Source organism: Scyliorhinus torazame, chromosome 17, assembly GCF_047496885.1.
Source record: "Scyliorhinus torazame isolate Kashiwa2021f chromosome 17, sScyTor2.1, whole genome shotgun sequence".
In the NCBI taxonomy this organism is placed as follows: Eukaryota; Metazoa; Chordata; class Chondrichthyes; order Carcharhiniformes; family Scyliorhinidae; genus Scyliorhinus; species Scyliorhinus torazame.
The window spans coordinates 174,272,089-174,292,099 of NC_092723.1; the positions used below are offsets into that span (position 1 = coordinate 174,272,089).

Consider the following 20,011-nt stretch of genomic DNA (forward strand, 5'->3'; position numbering starts at 1 on the left):
AAGTAATCTAGAAGATGGCCCAAAGTCTGGTTCAAAGATATGATGAGCTTTTACACGGCCAGTAAAGTATTATAATACTTTAAGTGTGGCGTACATTCAGCAAATAAATTAGAATTGGTTTGATATGAACTACAAATCATAAAAGAGTGTCACTCGACAACCTGATAAATTGGTTCTGACCAATTGCATCTCCACTGGAATACCGATTGCTCGTTTCCGACCAGATAGAAATTCACGGAAGCTTGAATCTTCTATAGTCACACCCCAATAAATCACCCTCTGCTGATATATGCAACCATGTTGTGAGGAAGTCGAATCAACCTACACAATCTTTGACTGAAGGGTGACTGTATTGGGGATGAAAGCAGTGTGCACCATTATATTAGAAAAGTTGTGATTTGTTGGTTAGGCCATGAAAAAACATTGTTAAAAGCCTCAAGGAATCTTTAATTAATTTGTAATGACATAGCATGTGCAATATCCAAGCAATTAGTAAGCAGTTTCAGAGTTAAGCTATGGGCCAGGGCTGAGCAACTACAAAGCATATTAGTAGTAAATGATCATAGAATTTACAGTGCAGAAGGAGGCCATTTGGCCCATCGAGCCTGCACCGGCTCTTGGAAGGAGCACCCTACCCAAGGTCCACACCTCCACCCTATCCCCATAACCCAGTAACCCCACCCAACACTAAGGGCAATTTTGGACACTAAGGGCAATTTATCATGGCCAATCCACCTAACCTGCTCATCTTTGGACTGGGAGGAAACCGGAGCACCCGGAGGAAACCCACGCACACACGGGGAGGACGTGCAGACTCCGCAAAGACAGTGACCCATGCCGGGAATCGAACCTGGGATCCTGGAGCTGTGAAGCAATTGTGCTATCCACAATGCTACCGTGCTGCCCATATTATGAAGCCCACCTGACCTACATCCTTTATGTTGAATTTGGCTAGGATGAGCACAAGAGCCTTCCCTTCAGTATGATTCAACAGTCTTCCTAGACACTTTAATCAAAACAAGCTTTATTCTAAGAGCTTAGTTAACATGTGTATAATTAAACAAGCAGCAAGAATTTTTATCAATTACAAACATAAAGTCACCCCACAGCTACAGTAGTCTCTGTATAACACTTAATGAATTCCTCCTTAACTGTTCCAATACAAAAACAAAATCCAACGAACCAAACTTTTTCAAGGGCGTGGCCCAGCACTCTGCATTCTCACTTGAATAAGACTGGCTTTCCCTGAGATTCTGACCCCGTCCCACCAGCAGGTTTAAACCCTTCCAGAAAGCAAACTATATCTAAAGCACCACCAAGGTGATTTTTACTGGAACAGATATTTAAAATTAAAATAGAGAGAGACAGGCCAAAACACTTTTTTCTGTCTGTAATCCACAGGAGTCAAAACTGAAAACGAAAGGAAAAACATACCTCACAGCTCAGCTCCACCCACAAAATGACATCACTGAAGCCATGTGATAAGACAAAAACCTTTCTTAAAGGGACACCCCCATGACAAGTGTTTCCATTATAAAGAACAGGGGGTGATAACTTTTTTTTTTTTTTTTTTTTGTAGTCCACAGATATTTTTATTGAAAATTTTTGGTCAACCAACACAGTACATTGTGCATCCTTTACACAACATTGTAACAATACAGATAATAATGACCTTTTTAAATTTAAACAAAAACAACAACAAATAAATAAATATTAAATAACAAAAAATAAAATAAAAACTAGCCCTAATTGGCAACTGCCTTGTCTCAGGCCACCCCCCCACCCCCCCATCTCCCCCCATCCCTCTTCCCCCCCCCCCCCCCCCCCCCCCCAAGTCCTGGGCCGCTGCTGCTGCCTTCTTTGTTCTCCCCTATCTATCTTTCCGCAAGATATTCGACGAACGGTTGCCACCGCCTAGTAAACCCTTGAGCCGACCCCCTTAGGACGAACTTAATCCGCTCTAACTTTATGAATCCCGCCATATCATTTATCCAGGTCTCCACCCCCGGGTGCTTGGCTTCTTTCCACATTAGCAATATTCTGCGCCGGGCTACTAGGGACGCAAAGGCCAAAACATCGGCCTCTTTCGCCTCCTGCACTCCCGGCTCTTGTGCAACCCCAAATATAGCCAACCCCCAGCTTGGTTCGACCCGGACTCCTACTACTTTCGAAAGCACCTTTGTCACCCCCATCCAAAACCTCTGTAGTGCCGGGCATGACCAAAACATATGGGTATGATTCGCTGGGCTTCTCGAGCACCTCGCACACCTATCCTCCACCCCAAAAAATTTACTGAGCCGTGTTCCAGTCATATGTGCCCTGTGTAATACCTTAAACTGAATCAGGCTTAGCCTGGCACACGAGGACGACGAGTTTACCCTGTTTAGGGCATCTGCCCACATCCCCTCCTCAATCTCCTCCCCTAGCTCTTCTTCCCATTTCCCTTTTAGTTCGTCCATCATAGTCTCCCCTTCGTCTCTCATTTCCCTATATATATCCGACACCTTACCGTCCCCCACCCATTTCTTTGAGATGACTCTGTCCTGCACCTCTTGTGTCGGGAGCTGCGGGAATTCCCTCACCTGTTGCCTCGCAAAAGCCCTCAATTGCATGTACCTGAATGCATTCCCTTGGGGCAACCCATATTTCTCGGTCAGCGCTCCCAGACTCGCAAACTTCCCATCCACAAATAGATCTTTCAATTGCGTTATACCTGCTCTTTGCCACATTCCATATCCCCCATCCATTCCCCCCGGGGCAAGCCTATGGTTGTTTCTTATCGGGGACCCCCCCAGTGCTCCGGTCTTTCCCCTATGTCGTCTCCACTGTCCCCAAATCTTCAGTGTAGCTACCACCACCGGACTCGTGGTATAGTTCCTTGGTGAGAACGGCAATGGGGCTGTCACCATAGCCTGCAGGCTGGTCCCCCTACAGGACGCCCTCTCTAATCTCTTCCACGCCGCTCCTTCCTCCTCTCCCATCCACTTACTCACCATTGAAATATTAGCGGCCCAATAATACTCACTTAGGCTCGGTAGTGCCAGCCCCCCCCCTATCCCTACTACGCTGTAAGAATCCCTTCCTCACTCTCGGAGTCTTCCCGGCCCAAACAAAACCCATGATACTCTTTTCTATCCTTTTGAAAAAAGCCTTCGTGATCACCACCGGGAGACACTGAAACACAAAGAGGAATCTCGGGAGGACCACCATCTTAACCGCCTGCACCCTCCCTGCCATTGACAATGCTACCATATCCCATCTCTTGAAATCTTCCTCCATCTGTTCCACCAACCGCGTCAAATTTAGCCTGTGCAATGTGCCCCAATTTTTAGCTATCTGGGTCCCCAGGTAACGAAAGTCTCTTGTTACCTTCCTCAACGGTAGGTCTTCTCTTTCTCTACTCTGCTCCCCTGGATGCACCACAAACAGCTCACTCTTCCCCATGTTCAATTTATACCCTGAAAAATCCCCAAACTCCCCAAGTATCCGCATTATTTCTGGCATCCCCTCCGCTGGATCCGCCACATATAGTAGCAGATCATCCGCATATAAAGATACCCGGTGTTCTTCTCCTCCCCTAAGTATTCCCCTCCATCCCTTGGAACCTCTCAGCGCTATCGCCAGGGGCTCAATCGCCAGTGCAAACAGTAATGGGGACAGAGGACATCCCTGCCTTGTCCCTCTATGGAGCCGAAAATATGCCGATCCCCGTCCATTCGTGACCACACTCGCCACTGGGGCCCTATACAACAGCTGCACCCATCTAACATACCCCTCTCCGAACCCAAATCTCCTCAACACCTCCCACAGATAATCCCACTCCACTCTATCAAATGCTTTCTCGGCATCCATCGCCACTACTATCTCCGTTTCACCCTCTGGTGGGGCCATCATCATTACCCCTAACAACCTCCGTATGTTCGTGTTCAGCTGTCTCCCCTTCACAAACCCAGTTTGGTCCTCATGAACCACCCCCGGGACACATTCCTCTATTCTCATTGCCATTACCTTGGCCAAGACCTTGGCATCTACATTGAGGAGGGAGATTGGTCTGTAGGACCCGCATTGCAGCGGATCCTTTTCCTTCTTTAAAAGAAGCGATATCGTTGCTTCTGACATAGTCGGGGGCAGTTGTCCCCTTTCCTTTGCCTCGTTGAAGGTCCTCGTCAGTAGCGGGGCGAGCAAGTCCAAATATTTTCTGTAAAATTCAACTGGGAATCCGTCCTGTCCCGGGGCCTTTCCCGTCTGCATGTTCCTAATTCCTTTCACCACTTCTTCTACCGTGATCTGTGCTCCCAATCCCATCCTTTCCTGCTCTTCCACCTTGGGAATTTCCAGCCGATCCAAAAACTCCATCATTCTCTCCCTCCCATCCGGGGGTTGAGCTTCATACAATTTTTTATAAAATGTCTTAAACACTTCATTCACTCTCTCCGCTCCCCGCTCCGTCTCTCCATCTTCGTCTCTCACCCCCCCTATTTCCCTCGCTGCTCCCCTTTTCCTCAATTGGTGTGCCAGCAATCTGCTCGCCTTCTCTCCATATTCATACTGTACACCCTGCGCCTTCCTCCATTGTGCCTCTGCAGTGCCTGTGGTCAGCAAGTCAAATTCCACATGCAGCCTTTGCCTTTCCCTATACAGTCCCTCCTCCGGTGCTTCCGCATACTGTCTGTCCACCCTCAAAAGTTCTTGCAACAACCTCTCCCGTTCCTTACTCTCCTGCTTCCCTTTATGTGTCCTTATTGATATCAGCTCCCCCCTAACCACCGCCTTCAACGCCTCCCAGACCACTCCCACCTGAACCTCCCCATTGTCATTGAGTTCCAAGTACTTTTCAATGCACCCCCTCACCCTTAAGCACACCCCCTCATCCGCCATTAGTCCCATGTCCATTCTCCAGGGTGGACGCCCTCTTGTTTCCTCCCCTATCTCCAAGTCTACCCAGTGTGGGGCATGATCCGAAATGGCTATAGCCGTATATTCCGTTCCCCTCACCCTCGGGATCAATGCCCTACCCAACACAAAAAAGTCTATGCGTGAATAGACTTTATGGACATAGGAGAAAAACGAGAACTCCTTACTCCTAGGTCTACTGAATCTCCACGGGTCCACCCCTCCCATCTGCTCCATAAAATCCTTAAGCACCTTGGCTGCTGCCGGCCTCCTACCAGTCCTGGACTTCGACCTATCCAGCCTTGGTTCCAACACCGTGTTAAAGTCTCCCCCCATTATCAGCTTTCCGGTCTCTAGGTCTGGGATGCGTCCTAGCATTCGCCTCATAAAATTGGCATCGTCCCAATTCGGGGCATACACGTTTACCAACACCACCATCTCTCCCTGTAATTTGCCACTCACCATCACGTATCTGCCCCCGTTATCCGCCACTATAGTCTTTGCCTCGAACATTACCCGCTTCCCCACTAATATAGCCACCCCCCTGTTTTTCGCATCCAGCCCCGAATGGAACACCTGCCCTACCCATCCTTTGCGCAACCTAACCTGATCTATCAGTTTCAGGTGCGTTTCCTGTAACATGACCACATCTGCTTTAAGTTTCTTAAGGTGTGCGAGTACTCGTGCCCTCTTTATCGGCCCGTTAAGCCCCCTCACGTTCCACGTGATCAGCCGAGTTGGGGGGCTTCCCACCCCCCCCCCCCCCCCCCCCCCCTTGCCGGTTAGCCATCATCTTTTTCCAGCTTCTCGCCCAGTTCCCACGCGGCTGTATTTCTCCCAGACGGTGCCCCCCCGCCCATCCTTTCCCGTACCCACTCCCCCCTTTCCCCAGCAGCAGCAACCCAGTAATTCCCCCCCCCCCCCCCCCCCCCCCCCCCCGCTAGCGTAATTACTCCCCCCATGTTGCTCCCAGAAGTCAGCAAACTCTGGCTGACCTCGGCTTCCCCCCGTGATCACGGCTCGCCCCGTGCGGCGCCCCCTCCTTCCTGCTTCTCTATTCCCGCCATAATTATCATAGCGCGGGAACCAAGCCCGCGCCTCTCCCTCGGCCCCGCCTCCCATGGCCAACGCCCCATCTCCTCTCCCTCCCCACCTCCCCCCATCACCACCTGTGGGAGAAAGAAAAGTTACCATACCGCAGGATTAATCATACAATCCCTCTTCGCCCCCCCCCCCACTCGTCCCACCACTTTGTCCAAACGTTCATTTTCGTAGTCCAATCATTCCAATTTTTCTTCTACAATAAAAGTCCACGCTTCATCCGCCGTCTCAAAGTAGTGGTGCCTCCCTTGATATGTGACCCACAGTCTTGCCGGTTGCAGCATTCCAAACTTTATCTTTTTTTTGTGAAGTACCGCTTTGGCCCGATTAAAGCTCGCCCTCCTTCTCGCCACCTCCGCACTCCAATCTTGATAGACGCGGATCACCGCGTTCTCCCATTTACTGCTCCGAGTTTTCTTCGCCCATCTAAGGACCATTTCTCTATCCTTAAAACGGAGAAATCTCACCACTATGGCTCTGGGAGCTTCTCCTGCTCTCGATCCTCGCACCATAACTCGGTATGCTCCCTCCACCTCCAACGGACCCGTCGGGGCCTCCACTCCCATTAACGAGTGCAGCATCGTGCTCACATATGCCCCGACGTCCGCCCCCTCCACACCTTCAGGAAGGCCAAGAATCCTCAAGTTGTTCCTCCTTGCGTTATTTTCCAGTGCCTCCAACCTCTCCACAGATCGTTTCTGGTGTGCCTCCTGTATCTCCGACTTCACCACCAGGCCCTGTATGTCGTTTTCATTCTCTGCTGCTTTCGCCTTCACGACCCGAAGCTCCTGCTCCTGGGTCTTTTGTTCCTCTTTCAGCCCTTCAATCGCCTGTAATATCGGGGCCAACAACTCTTTCTTCATTTCCTTTTTTATCTCCTCCACGCAGCGTTTCAAAAACTCTTGTTGTTCAGGGCCCCATATGAAACTGCCACCTTCCGACGCCATCTTGGTTTCTGCTTGCCTTCCTTGCCGTTGTTCCAAAGGATCCGCTGCAATCCGGCCACTTTCCTCTCCTTTTTCCATCCGTGTCCAGGGGGAACACCCTTCTGGTTTACCGCACGGTGTTTTCAGCCGTTAAAATTGCCGTTGGGGCTCCTATCAAGAGCCCAAAAGTCCGTTTCACAGGGAGCTGCCGAAACGTGCGACTCAGCTGGTCATCGCCGCACCCGGAAGTCGAGGGGGTGATTACTGGCTGGCAGCCTTGGAACAATTAGATTTCCAGCTTGAAAATGTGCTTTCCTGAGTTTGGTCAATTCGGAGCAGTCTCGCAGCCATTCTGAAGTTCACTATTTACTATTAAGACACTTGGCAATGTTCCTTTTTTTAATGGCATCAGTGGGGAAGTTTGACAGAGGCTGATGGCCTGCTTTACGGTCCTAATATCTTTGAAAAACATTAACACATTTAAAAAAAAAAAAAATCATGGAAGAAGATTTAATCCCCCCCGCCCCCCCCGGCCATGTAAAGCTGGAATAGTTAGAGCAAAAGTTACTGCTATATGCTTTTCCTTCCTTTAAGCCCCTTATTTATTGAGAATAACTCTTTAAACAAGGAATTAAAGACCAACATTTGCTGTGCTGGACCGTTACACTAACCTTTTGTTTTCTAATGCTTCTGCATTCTGCTGAAATCGGCACTTTAAGGCACGGCATTGGTTGTAAAGAAAGCTGAAGATGTTAACCCATCAGTATTTTCACATGTTGTACTTTTCTCTTTGGAAGGGAAACCTCCAGGTCTTGGAATCGGGGCTGGAGTACAAGGACATAGTAGCAGCACTTCTTATCTGCCTGTGAGTAAATGTGTAATTCACACTAATCTTTGAAAAGGTTTATGGTAAAACATGTTGAGGTTTGATGGTTCAGATAGATGACAGGATCTGCCAAGCACCACAGGTAAAATAAGATCAGGGAAATTCAATGAGAGGAAGGAAGAGTGAACTGAAAATAATTTAATTTTCGGATCCTCGCCAACATTTTACTCTCTCCAGTAATCGGAACTTTTATGTCTGTCTGTCTAATCTTGTTACAACTTCCTGACTTTAGTTTATGCAGTTCTTGTGTTTTTTTGCTTTTGATTACCTCAGCAATCAAATTGGCACCAAGCTTTTCTGGTTGATAAAACACAGAAGAATTAAAGCAGAATTTTTATTAATCCTATTGAAGAAACGTGTTCTTCGTCGGCAACTCCTCCCCCCTCACCCACCCCAGAAATAAGATTGGTTCCAAAGTAAATGCAAGTAAAAGGGATGCGGCAAAAACTGGAGATCCTTGAATGAGGAGAAAGTTTCAAAGTAAATTTAAACTTCCAAAGAGCCACATGACAAACTTCGATCTAATCACGAAAGAAAATTAAGTGGAATGTTGGAAATCAAAGGAGAGCAGCAGAATTTAGGCTAAGTGAAGGCGTAATGAAGACCGTGCAAGGTCACAAAGTCAAATCAAAGATTTTACACACAATCTGTGGAAAGTACCAAAATGGTTAACTGAAGGATAACTTCAGGAGAGACAGCGTTGAAAGGTTAAATTTCATTTGACATCTATTTGTCGAACTTATTAATGTGGAAAAATTGGAACATGTTGGGGTGGAGAAAAGGGAAAGGAAATATACCTTAAATGCATGAAAACTTTAAAGGAGTAGAGAAATTAAGAAACTGGGGTTTGCACTCTTTAAAAGTGAGAGGACAAGCTGATAATGTTAATACAAAATAATAGTTTTTATAAATTACAGAGCTGTTATTCTGGAGAAGGAGATCATTTTGCTCAAGATGTCTGCACCAGCTCTCCAAATGAGTATCATTCCCATGCCTTTTTCCCCGTACCCCTGCACATTGTTTCTATTCAAGCAATCATCAAATGCCCTCTTGCCTTGATTGAACCTGCCTCCACCACGCTTACGGGCAGTGCATTCCAGACTGGAATCACTCGCTGTGTGAAGAAGTTTTTTTTTTCTCACATCACATTTGCTTCTTTTTCAAATCTGTGCCCCTCATTCTTGATTCCTTTTGCTAGTGGGAATAGTTTCACCCTATCCGCTGTCCGACCACTCATGATTTTGAACATCTGTCAAATCTGCTCTCCCGCCTTCTCTCCAAGAAGAACAGTCCCAATCTCTACAATCTGTCTTTATCACTGAAGTATCTCATCCCTGGAACCATTCTTGTAAACTTCACTCTCTCTAGTGAATTCACACCCTTCCTATAATGTGGCACCCAGAACTGTACATAGTGCTTCAGCTGCGGTCTAACCAGTGCCTTGTATAAATTCAGCATAACCTCCTTGCTCTTCTATTCTATGCCCCTGTTAATAAAGCCCAAAATACTGTATGGAGTATACAGGAGGAAACAATGAGGGCTCGTGAGAAAGGCACAGCGATAATCATAGGTGATTTTAATTTACATATAGATGGGACGAATCAGATTGGCAGAACTAGCCTGGAAGATGAGTTCATAGTGTTTTCAGAACAATTTCTTTGATCAACAAGTGATAGAGCAAACCAGAGAGCAGGCTATTCTAGATTTGTTAATGTGCAACGAGACAGGATTAATTACCTCATCGTCAAGGCACCCCTGCATGGCAGTTACCATAACATGATTGAATTTCACATTCGCTTTGAGGGGGCGAAGGGTGGGTCAAGGACTAGCGTTTTAAACTTAAAACAGCATTTATGAGGGGGTGAAGACAGCCGGCTAAAGTGAACTGGGAAATTAGGTTAAAGAATAAGTCAGCAGATGTGCAGTGGCAGACATTCAAGGAGATATTTCATAACCATGATGCCATCAGTGAGGAAAGCATAACTCTAGGGAAAGGATGTACAAATGTGGCGAACAAAGGAAGTTAAATATGGAATTTAATTGAAAGATAAGGCCTGCGATTCTACAAAGATTAGTGCTGATTAGACATGATATAAAAAACAGCAAAGAATGACTAAAAAAAAAAGAAATTAAAGTGTGAGAGAAAGGTAGCTAGGAATATGAAATCAGATAGGTGTTGCTACAGATATTAAAAAAGGGAAAAGAGGAAGTGAAGTGAATGAATGTCCCTCCTTGACAGAGTGAGTCTGGGGAATTAATAATGGAAAATAAGGAAATGGTGGATGAATTGAATAGAAAGTTTGCATCCGTCCTCACTGTAGAGGATATAACTAACATCCCAGAAATAAGTGTGTATCAAGAGGTGAAAGTGAGGGAGGAACATGAAGCAATCTCCAGGGAAAGAGTACTAAGGAAACTAAAAGCTGACCTGTCCCGTATCCAGATGGCTTTCATCCATTTGTCTTAACAGAAGTAACTGCTGAGATAATGGTTTTAGATTTCCTAGATTTGGGAAACATTGCACCAGATTGGAAAGTAGCAAACGTAACTCCTCTATTCAAGTTCGGAAGGAGTTTGACTAACTTTTAAATTCTTTGAAGAAGTAACAAACAATTTGGACAAAGGCGAATCTGTGGATGTGGTGTACTTCGATTTCCAGAAGGTATTGACAAGGTATCACATCCGAGGTTACTACGCAAAATAAGATCTCATGGTATAGTGGGTAATGTATAAGCATGGAGAGAGGATTGGTTAGCTATCAGGAAAAAGATGGGCCATGTTTGGGTTGGCAAGATTTGACAATTGGACTGCCACAGGGATCAATGGTGGTACCGTTGCTATTTACAATCTATATTAATGACTTGGATGGCGGGATTGAAGATATGATTTGCTGATGACACGAAAGTAGGTAATAGAATAAGCTGTGAAGCGGACACGAGTCTGCGAAGGGACATGGATAGGGCAAAAATGAGCAGATGGAGTAAATTGTGGGAAATGTGAACTTGTCCATTTTGGCAAGAAGAATGAAAAAGCAGCATATTATTTAAATAGGGAAAGATTGTAGAACAATTGTAGAGATTAGGGTGGCACCGTGGTTAGCAATGTTACCTCACAGCGTCAGGGACCCGGGTTCGATTCTGACCTTGGGTGACTGTCTGTGTGCAGTTTGCCTTCTCCCCGTGTCTGCGTGGGTTTCCACCGGATGCTCCGATTTCCGCCCACAGTCCAAAGATGTGCAGGTTAGGTGGATTAGCCACGCTAAATTGCCCCTTAGTCTCCAAACGTTAATTGGGATCACGGGGATAGGATGGGGGAATGGCCCTAGATGATGTGCTCTTTCAGAGAGTCAGTGCAAACTCGATGGGCCGAATGGCCTCCTGCACGGTAGGTATTCCATGATTCCAATTCCATGGTATGGAGGAATCTAGGTGCTCTGATACGTGAATTGCATTTTTTAAAAATATAAATTTGAGTCCCCAATTAATTTTTTCCAATTAAGGGGCAATTTAACGTGGCTAATCCACCTACCCTGCCCATCTTTTGGGTTGTGGGGGTGAAACCCACGCAAACACGGGGAAAATGGGCAAACTCCACACGGACAGTGACCCAGTGCCGGGATCGAACCTGGGGCCTCGGCGCCGTGAGGCAGCTGTGCTAACCACTGCGCCACCATGCTGCCCTTTGAATCGCAATGTTAGTATCAGGTACGGCAAGGTACAACTGATATACCAGGTACAACTGACTCCGCAAATAACTCGCCATTCATAGCGGTTGCAAAACTTTGGCTGCTGAATATATTGAAAATTGAAGAGGATCAATATGGGCCAACTAATGAAACAGGCAGAAAACAGCTTAAATGGCCAGTAGACCCAATGAAAAATGGAAGACCGGTTATAATGATTCCGGTTGGGACAGCAGAGGGAGGCATATGTTACTGAAGTTATTGACAATCTTGTGGACCGTTGCCCCCCCCCTCCCCCCAAAAGTGAAGCTAGATGCTCATTTGTTTGCACTGCCTTTGAACTCTGACTTTCCCTCCAAGTTGAGTTTACCACCTTTGTGAAACCTTTTGATTGGCAAAGTAAGTGACACAGTCTAGCGGTGCCCACAAAGTGTCCAGAAGTGGTGACCCAAATTCCATCAAGCAGGAGAAAAGATTGAAATGATTTGTGGGTTTCTGTACCCTCTTCAAAAGAGGGAAGAATAACCGTGCCATGTATTGGTGGTAGTTGCTGCAAATAAAATACCCGCTGTGATTCCTTGCAAAGATGGCCTGTATTTCTTCCTCTCTCCTAAGGAAACACTAACTTGCTAAATAAAAGAGTCATTCCTCTTTATTTTAACTAGAAAGTAGAACCAAATTTTCTAGTGTTACTGATTGCTGATGAGGATTGTGTGTTGGGATAATATGTTAAACTTACATTGGTGCGGGCAGCACGGTGGCTCAGTGGTTAGCACTGCCGTCTCACGGCGCCGAGGTCCCAGGTTCAATCCCGGCTCTGGGTTACTGTTCGTGTGGAGTTTGCACATTCTCCTCGTGTTTCTGTGGGTTTCGACCCCTCAACCCAAAGATGTGCAAGGTAGGTGGATTGAAAATGCTAAATTGCCCCTTAATTGGAAAAAATTAATTGGGTACTCTAAATTTATTTTTAAAAACTTACATTGGTGTATATTGTTATTTCCATGTTAGTTTCCAGATAAAGGATTGCTACTGCACTTCCGCTTTAGATTAACCAGAATGCAGATATCATGCAAAGTGTTCATGTTTTATGTCATGCTATTTAAGTGCATTTTATATTGCCACAAATTTTTTCTTAGAACTTGTACAAATGTTTCAAGTTAAGAGGGAGGGGGAGGTTTAAAAGTTTTTAAAACGAACAGGCCATTCATTTCTGTCAAAATGCCATGGATTGATTCATGGGGTAGTACAATTTACTTAATACTGCGCTGAAAATTGAAATCCTGAATTTATTTTTCTCCAAAACTAAACAAGCAAGATCATTATCGGTTTTATCAACAGCTAACCCCCTTAGGTTGATGATACTCTGACGCCACATAGCAAGCTTTTAAATGGGATTATTCCGATTGAACAAAGTAATGAACAATTAGACTGGAATTTTGTTCCTACATTATTTATGCACGTTATATCAAATTATCTCAAATAACAATACTCTGAAATTCTTTTGAGGCAGAGGCAGCTCGATGGTGCAGTAGTTAGCACTGCTGCCTCACGGCGCCGAGGTCCCAGGTTCGATCCCGGCCCTGGGTCACTGTCTGTGTGGAGTTTGCACATTTTCCCCATGTTTGTGTGGGTTTTGCCCCCACAACCCAAAGATGTGCAAGATAGGTGGATTGGCCACGCTAAATTGCCCCTTAATTGCAAAAAATGAATTGGGTACTCTAAATTTATAATTTAAAAAATGAATTATTTTGAGGAATTCTACTTTGAATTTTTTAATGAAATATTTTGTAATAAGAATTGTCTATTTCATCAAGCTGCTTTGTCTTTTTGAAAAAAAGCACCAAAAATTAAGAGTTTAAGTCTTGTTATAGTTTTGTTCAGTTTATAATGCTCCTCACCTGGGCTGCCCAAGATCTATCACACCGGCACTGTGAAATGCATCACCCCGGTGCAAGGTTTCACAATTCAGATTATGGTACTGACAGGTATTATGATTTTTCTGCTTTGCAATTTTCAGTGCACATCTAAAAATAGTTAGTGAACGTTTTCTGTATTTATTTTTCCTACAGCTAAATAATACAAGCAGTCTGTTCAATAGTAACAGCAATATAGGAGTTATAGGTCAAAATGGAAGTGGCTTTTCAAGAGGAACAGAAATGGGAGCGAATGAATTATCCACACAAACACTAGGTAGAAATCCGCTGTCGGACACCCATGAATTTAAGCAGGCCTGTGTTTTGTGCTTTAAAATAGGTGAGAAAAATATAACTTGGTTATGTTCTACAAATTTTCATCTTATGAAATGACTATTACTGTAAATGTAGTACTTGCCTGTTCATGTCGCTCCACATATATTTGAACAAAAGGCTGTGTACGATAATTGCTCTACCAGCAGGCTGACATTTCGTAAGAACCAACGTGTTCAACTGTGAATTCTCATTGGATTCAATTGAATAATGTATCTCTGGGAACAGTGGAGTTGTTAAGTTTATTTTTTGCATTTCTGCAGTCTAATTTGAGATGAGTGATTTCACACGATAGAACATAGAACATTACAGCGCAGTACAGGCCCTTCGGCCCTCGATGTTGCGCCGACCTGTGAAACCACTAAAGCCTATCTACACGATTCCCTGATCGTCCATATGTCGATACCCTTAGCTTAACTTTCAGTGTACTTTATGATGACAAGTCATAACATTGAAACTCCATGTGTATCTAACAAAAGAAAAGTTGCTCAGCTGCAATCTTTTCCCCTGAAGTCATGCTCTTAGACAGGATCTAATGGCGATGATGAAAATGATTGAACCGTGACCATGAAAATTCTGTTCCAATGCAGCTGGTGTTAAACATGAAGAGCCAAGTATTTGACCAAGGTTTCTCACAAAGTGATGGTTCTTGAAGAGGCCAGGCAATATAAGTATTGGCTTCCATATGTCGCACCCTATGGCCCGATTATCCGATTCCGCGCACTCCGAGACCGGAAATTCCCGTCAAGTTGTCTGTCCCGCTTGCGCCGATTTCTGTGGTGGGTGTGTTGGAAAATTTGCGCCCGTGTCTCTCCTATTTTAACCCTAGTTTTCAATGTGTTTTGCCTGTTGATCCTACTCCAAGTACGGTTGAACGGGCAAGTTGCTCCAGGACTTTTGTATTTGTGCCTTTTTTTTGATGGCCAAATTGTTTGGAAAAAGATGCTGCATTAGCGTGGCACCAAGCTTACGTTATATCATCCTCTATAAAAACAAAAGTGTGTTTGCTCTGAAGTGGTGGATAGCTTTGATTATACGTGATAATTAAGTGAGTTATGCAGTTTATTATCACTATTTCTTGGGATTTACATTCTGGCAACTTTCCTAATCTGGTGTCGAACATTCAGATTTTTATTCGATGTCAAACTTTCAGATAGGGCAGCACGGTGGCACAGTGGTTAGCATTGCTGCCTACGGCGCTGAGGACCTGGGTTCGAATCCCGGCCCTGGGTCACTGTCCGTGTGGAGTTTGCACATTCTCCCCGTGTCTGCGTGGGTTTCACCCCCACAACCCAAAGATGTGCAAGTTAGGTGGATTGGCGACGCTAAATTGCCCCTTAATTGGAAAAAATAATTGGGTATTCTAAATTTATTTAAAAAAAAACTTTCAGACTAGTTTCTTTTTAAACCAGTAACATTATCACTGTTTAAAATCAAATTGTTATTCACAACCCCGTGTCCTATGGCAACAATATTTTTTTGTTCCATTCCCCATCCAGATTAGTTGGTCATTATAAGCTGCTTGTTTATTTTTTGCCAATGTTGAGTAATTTTTCGGAAAGTGCTCAATGCCATTATTTGTTCTACAGTTTTTAAGAAATCCATTGTAACATGCCATTTTGATTTATTATTATCATAGTTAAGTCAAAAGGCTAATGTATTAGCATTTGTACTTTGGATCAAACCCAATTTGCATTGTATGGTAATCCTGTTCTTTTAAAATCACGACAGCATGCAATGTAGTTTCGTAGGATGCCTAAACAGCATTAGAGAGTTGAGACGCACTACATCCCAGCAAGTTGGAGCTTTTCCTTTAACAAATATACAGTACCCAATTATTATTTTTGTTTTCAAATTAAGGGGCAATTTAGCTTGGCCGATAAACCTACCCAGCACATCTTTGGGTTGTGGGGGGAGACCCACGGAGACACTGGGAGAATGCAAACTCCACACGGACAGTTAGCCGGAGTCGGGATTGAACCCAAGTCCTGAGCACCATGAGACAACAGTGCTAACCACTGCACCGCCTAGTTGGGGCTTTTCAATCACATCGTAGCCACCCTTGCCTCCCCGATAGCTGATGTAATAGTATAACTGGGGTATAGAAACACGAGCAGTAGAAACTCTCCTTTCGGAGTGCAAACGCTGGCAGCCTTACTGTAAAAATTGTTGCAAGGCGCATTTAAAATGATAAAAGGACAAAATCAAAGCAAAACTTATTACCTGCTAAGAAAGAAGGATCCAAAGTACATTTCTTAACAAATTATCCCATAGTGATAGTCGCTTGGTAATACAGAACCTGTTGCTGTAAAAAGGAACATCCTGTCGAAGGTTTTCACCTTGCACTCACCCAGACAAAATTGCAAGAATGCCAGACTTCAAAAGGAACAACAATTTATACCGCAAGAGAAAAGGATGCTGATTGGTTGGAAAGTGGACTCTGGCCGACTGTTGCCATGGAGATATATCCTATATCCTTTTGAATTGAATAACTACTTTATTCAAAATGTTAATCTCATTCAGTTTGTGCGAAGGGACCGATGCTATTCATAGTATTAATCTGATGGCCACTTCTGACAACGTTTGCCCGCTATTTTGAGTTGGGTACAGCTAACATTTTTGTCAATCTATATGTAAAAGTTTTGTCTTTTGTGTCTAATATGGTGACTTATATAGTTTGTCAGTTTGCCATGTAACGGAGCTCCATTAGCAGTGGTTAAACAGCAATGCAAATGAAGTAGCACTGTTGCTGCTGAAGATGGAGTAGATAATCAAGAGAAGGCTTTTGCCTAGTGCCTCTGGCCAGTGGTTGACATCCTGCACCATATATACAATGCGTGCTTGCTGCTGAAGGGAGTTTGTGTCTTCAGCCACTGATGCTCTTGCACAGGCCTGCCTGTATTGTAGGTTTCTATTTGCAAGCTGGTGAAAAAGTATTGTAAATACTGGACTGTACAGACTTCGCCCCCTCCCCCAAATTGCAAGGTGGTATTGCGCGAGCTGAACGGTTACTTTTCAACTTCGAAATAAGTGTGCCAGTGTTAATTTTTGAAGGTGAAGTTTTAGAGTGGAATTATTTGGTTTGGAACTGCCCTGCAACATTAGATGATGTTTCTGCAAACCCAGAATAAGGAATTGAGTTTACTATGTTGCAAGGCTTTGAGAGGTAATGTAGTTTTAAGGAATTTGTTCGTAATTCCACTGTTTCTACTGTTTGTTTTAGATCTCAAAGGTTTGACATATACCTACAGCAGAGATGTGGAACATAAGTGTAAGAAGGATATTTTAATTGGTCGAATGAAGAACTCTGATGGTAGGTCCTGGAAGAAGATACGACCTAGACCAACAAAGAATCAGTATGTGGGACCATATTTCATATGTAAAGGTAAGACACTAAAGGGAGTGAGTATCCTGCAACTTCTATGGTGAAGGTTCACCCACAACAGCTTTCAGGCAGAGGGTCTCTAGTATCGTCATCCAGCAACATTTTAGGGACAACTATTCGTGCCCATGAGTGGTGTCTACTCCTTTTTTAAAAAAAATTTAGAATACCCAATTCATTTTTTTTTTCCAATTAAGGGGCAATTTAGCATGGCCAATCCACCTAGCCTGCACATCTTTTGGGTTGTGGGGGCAAAACCCACGCAAACATGGGGAGAATGTGCAAACTCCACACGGACAGTGACCCAGAGCCGGGATTGAACCTGGGACCTCGGCGCCGTGAGGCAACAGGGCTAACCCACTGCGCTACCATGCTGCCCTGTGTCTGCTCCTCTTGGTATTTCAGATTTGGGAGGCACTGCTTCTCCTGCCTGCAATATTTGCCTTTACCTGGAATTTTTATCCTTTCTATTCAGTCAGCGTCACATATAGTTTACATAGAATTTACAGTGCAGAAGGAGGCCATTCAGCCCATTGTGTCAGCACCGGCCCTTGGAAAGAGCACCCTACCTAAGCCCGCACCTCCACCCGATCGCCGTAACCTAGTAACCCCACCTAACCTTTTTGGACACTTAAGAGCAATTTAGCATGGCCAATCCACGTAACCTACACATCTTTGGAATGTGGGAGGAAACCGGAGCACCTGAAGGAAATCCACGCAGACACTGGGAGAACGTGCAGACTCTGCACAGACAGTGACCCAAGCTGGGAATCGCACCTGGGACCCTGGAGCTGTGAAGCAACTGTGCTAACCAATGTGCTACCGTGCCGCCCCACCTGCTGAACCGGTTGCTGTGACACAAATCGGGAAAGTTGGAAAAATGTATGTACCCCACCACAAATTCTCCTCCAGACTTTTTTGCGCTCACCAACTGCCACCATACTCAACGTCATCGACTGACAAATTGCTGCGGTACATTCTGTAGATAATGCACGGTACAGCCCAGGTATGCAGGTGTTGGTGGCAGGCAGATGTTTAGACTAATGGATGGTAAACTTGTGTTGTAGTTGCACCCTTCCAGGCAAGTGTCGAATATTCTGTCACACCCCTGACTTGTGCCTTGTAGGTGATGGAGAGACTTTGAAAAGACGGGTGGTATTGACTATCTAGCCTCTGATCCGTTCTAATAGTCACAACATTTACGTTGGCAGTTCAGTTGAGTTCGAGCGAATGGGGTCCCTTGGGATGTTTGAGGTATAGCCCGGTGACGTCACGGAGCAGCTGGTTATGCTCACTGTGTTGGAGCTGGCCATTGTACCTGTGCAATGCCAACAGTACACTTGACTATTCTTTTAGCTACTAAGATTGCGTGAATTCCATCAGCTGATAATGCTAGTGTGTCTCAACTTTGGATCTCTGGCTACCTTCAATACAGTATGAACGTGCACAGATAGTGCCGTCGTGATGGAATGGATTGAGTTCCGCCACTTTGATTGCCATTGCACTTTGCAGCTGATTAAACTTCCTCAACCAAACAACATCAAAATAGGAACTGCAGAAGTATGAAGCAATCATTAGGAACAAAGTCAGTTGCTTGATGTATCTCGCTGTCCAGCAATTGGGAGAGTTATTCTGTTTTATTCTTCTTTATTTTTAATATCAACATCACAAGACTTTTCACTCCGCAGTTGTTGAACTTACTGTACCAAATGCAATAATTTGTTGTAATTAGCACATTGTTTGAATACATTATCATTCATGTGGGACCTATTAATTATCATAGTCTTGTTAATGCACTGCAACAATGGGGATGCTGATGATATTGAGCAAGGTGGTTGATGACACAAAAAGCTTGGAGAATTTGTACTGGGGTGCATAGATGTCTTTCTGTGCCTGATTTGTGACGTAGCAGCTGGTTCAGCAGGTAATAGTGTCTGAGCATGAAGGATAAATATTCCAGGTAAGGAAAAGGGACACACCCAAAGCAAGTATTACAGGCAGCAGAAGTAGTCAGTGAAGCTCGGTTACAGATTTGTTTGGCTCTTGCAGGGTTTCAGATGGAAATTGCAGCAGCGTTTGTATTTCTATTACAAATGCTGAGTTCTGGACTGACCATCCACCTGCCTTTTGTAATGTGTTTTCATCCTGGAGAGGGCCATTAAATAGACTGCTTGCACCTTTGAGAGGATAGATTTGATGGCATTGATTGGACTTGGCAACCGTAAGCATTCGCGTGATCTTAACGGTTTGAACTACATTAAGTCCGTGGAAGAAATAGGTATTCCCTTCAGCTTGCCAATCAGGGCAAAAGTACTTTACTACTGATCATGTATAATTTCATAGATTATCATAGAATTTACAGTGCCGAAGGAGGCCATTCGGCCCATCGAGTCTGCACCGGCTCTTGGAAAGAGCACCTTACCCAAGTTCAGCACCTCCACCCTATCCCCATAACCCAGTAACCCCACCCAACACTAAGGGCAATTTTGGACACTAAGGGCAATTTATCATGACCAATCCACCTAACCCGCACATCTTTGGACTGTGGGAGGAAACCGGAGCACCCGGAGGAAACCCACGCACACACGGGGAGGATGTGCAGACTCCGCACAGACAGTGACCCAAGCCGGAATCGAACCTGGGACCCTGGAGCTGTGAAGCAATTGTGCTATCCACAATGCTACCGTGCTGCCCTTTGAGTGTTGAATTTGCCCTTTGAGTTTGTGAGTAAAGTACTTTTTAGAGAGATACAAGGAAGTGATTATTCACTTTTTTGTATCTCATTAAAAGGCAAGTAATACTTATATATTGCTGCTTGGTATTGGGGTTTAAGTTATTTGGCCCACGAGAATAGCCGATGTTTTACCTTTGTGGATCAAAAATATGTACATGGAA

General features: G+C 44.7%; 1 protein-coding gene across 4 annotated transcripts in view; it reads left to right on the forward strand.

Moving 5' to 3' along the window:
• Nucleotides 1–20,011, forward strand: part of zc3h7a (zinc finger CCCH-type containing 7A) — a 105,138-nt gene that overhangs the window by 51,264 nt on the left and 33,863 nt on the right. For all 4 annotated transcript variants that reach the window (XM_072481694.1, XM_072481697.1, XM_072481695.1 and 1 more), the window contains exons 11-13: nt 7,718–7,785; nt 13,558–13,741; nt 16,958–17,119. In XM_072481694.1, the coding sequence (XP_072337795.1) occupies nt 7,718–7,785; nt 13,558–13,741; nt 16,958–17,119 (414 nt within the window). The remainder of the gene's footprint in view (nt 1–7,717; nt 7,786–13,557; nt 13,742–16,957; nt 17,120–20,011) is intronic.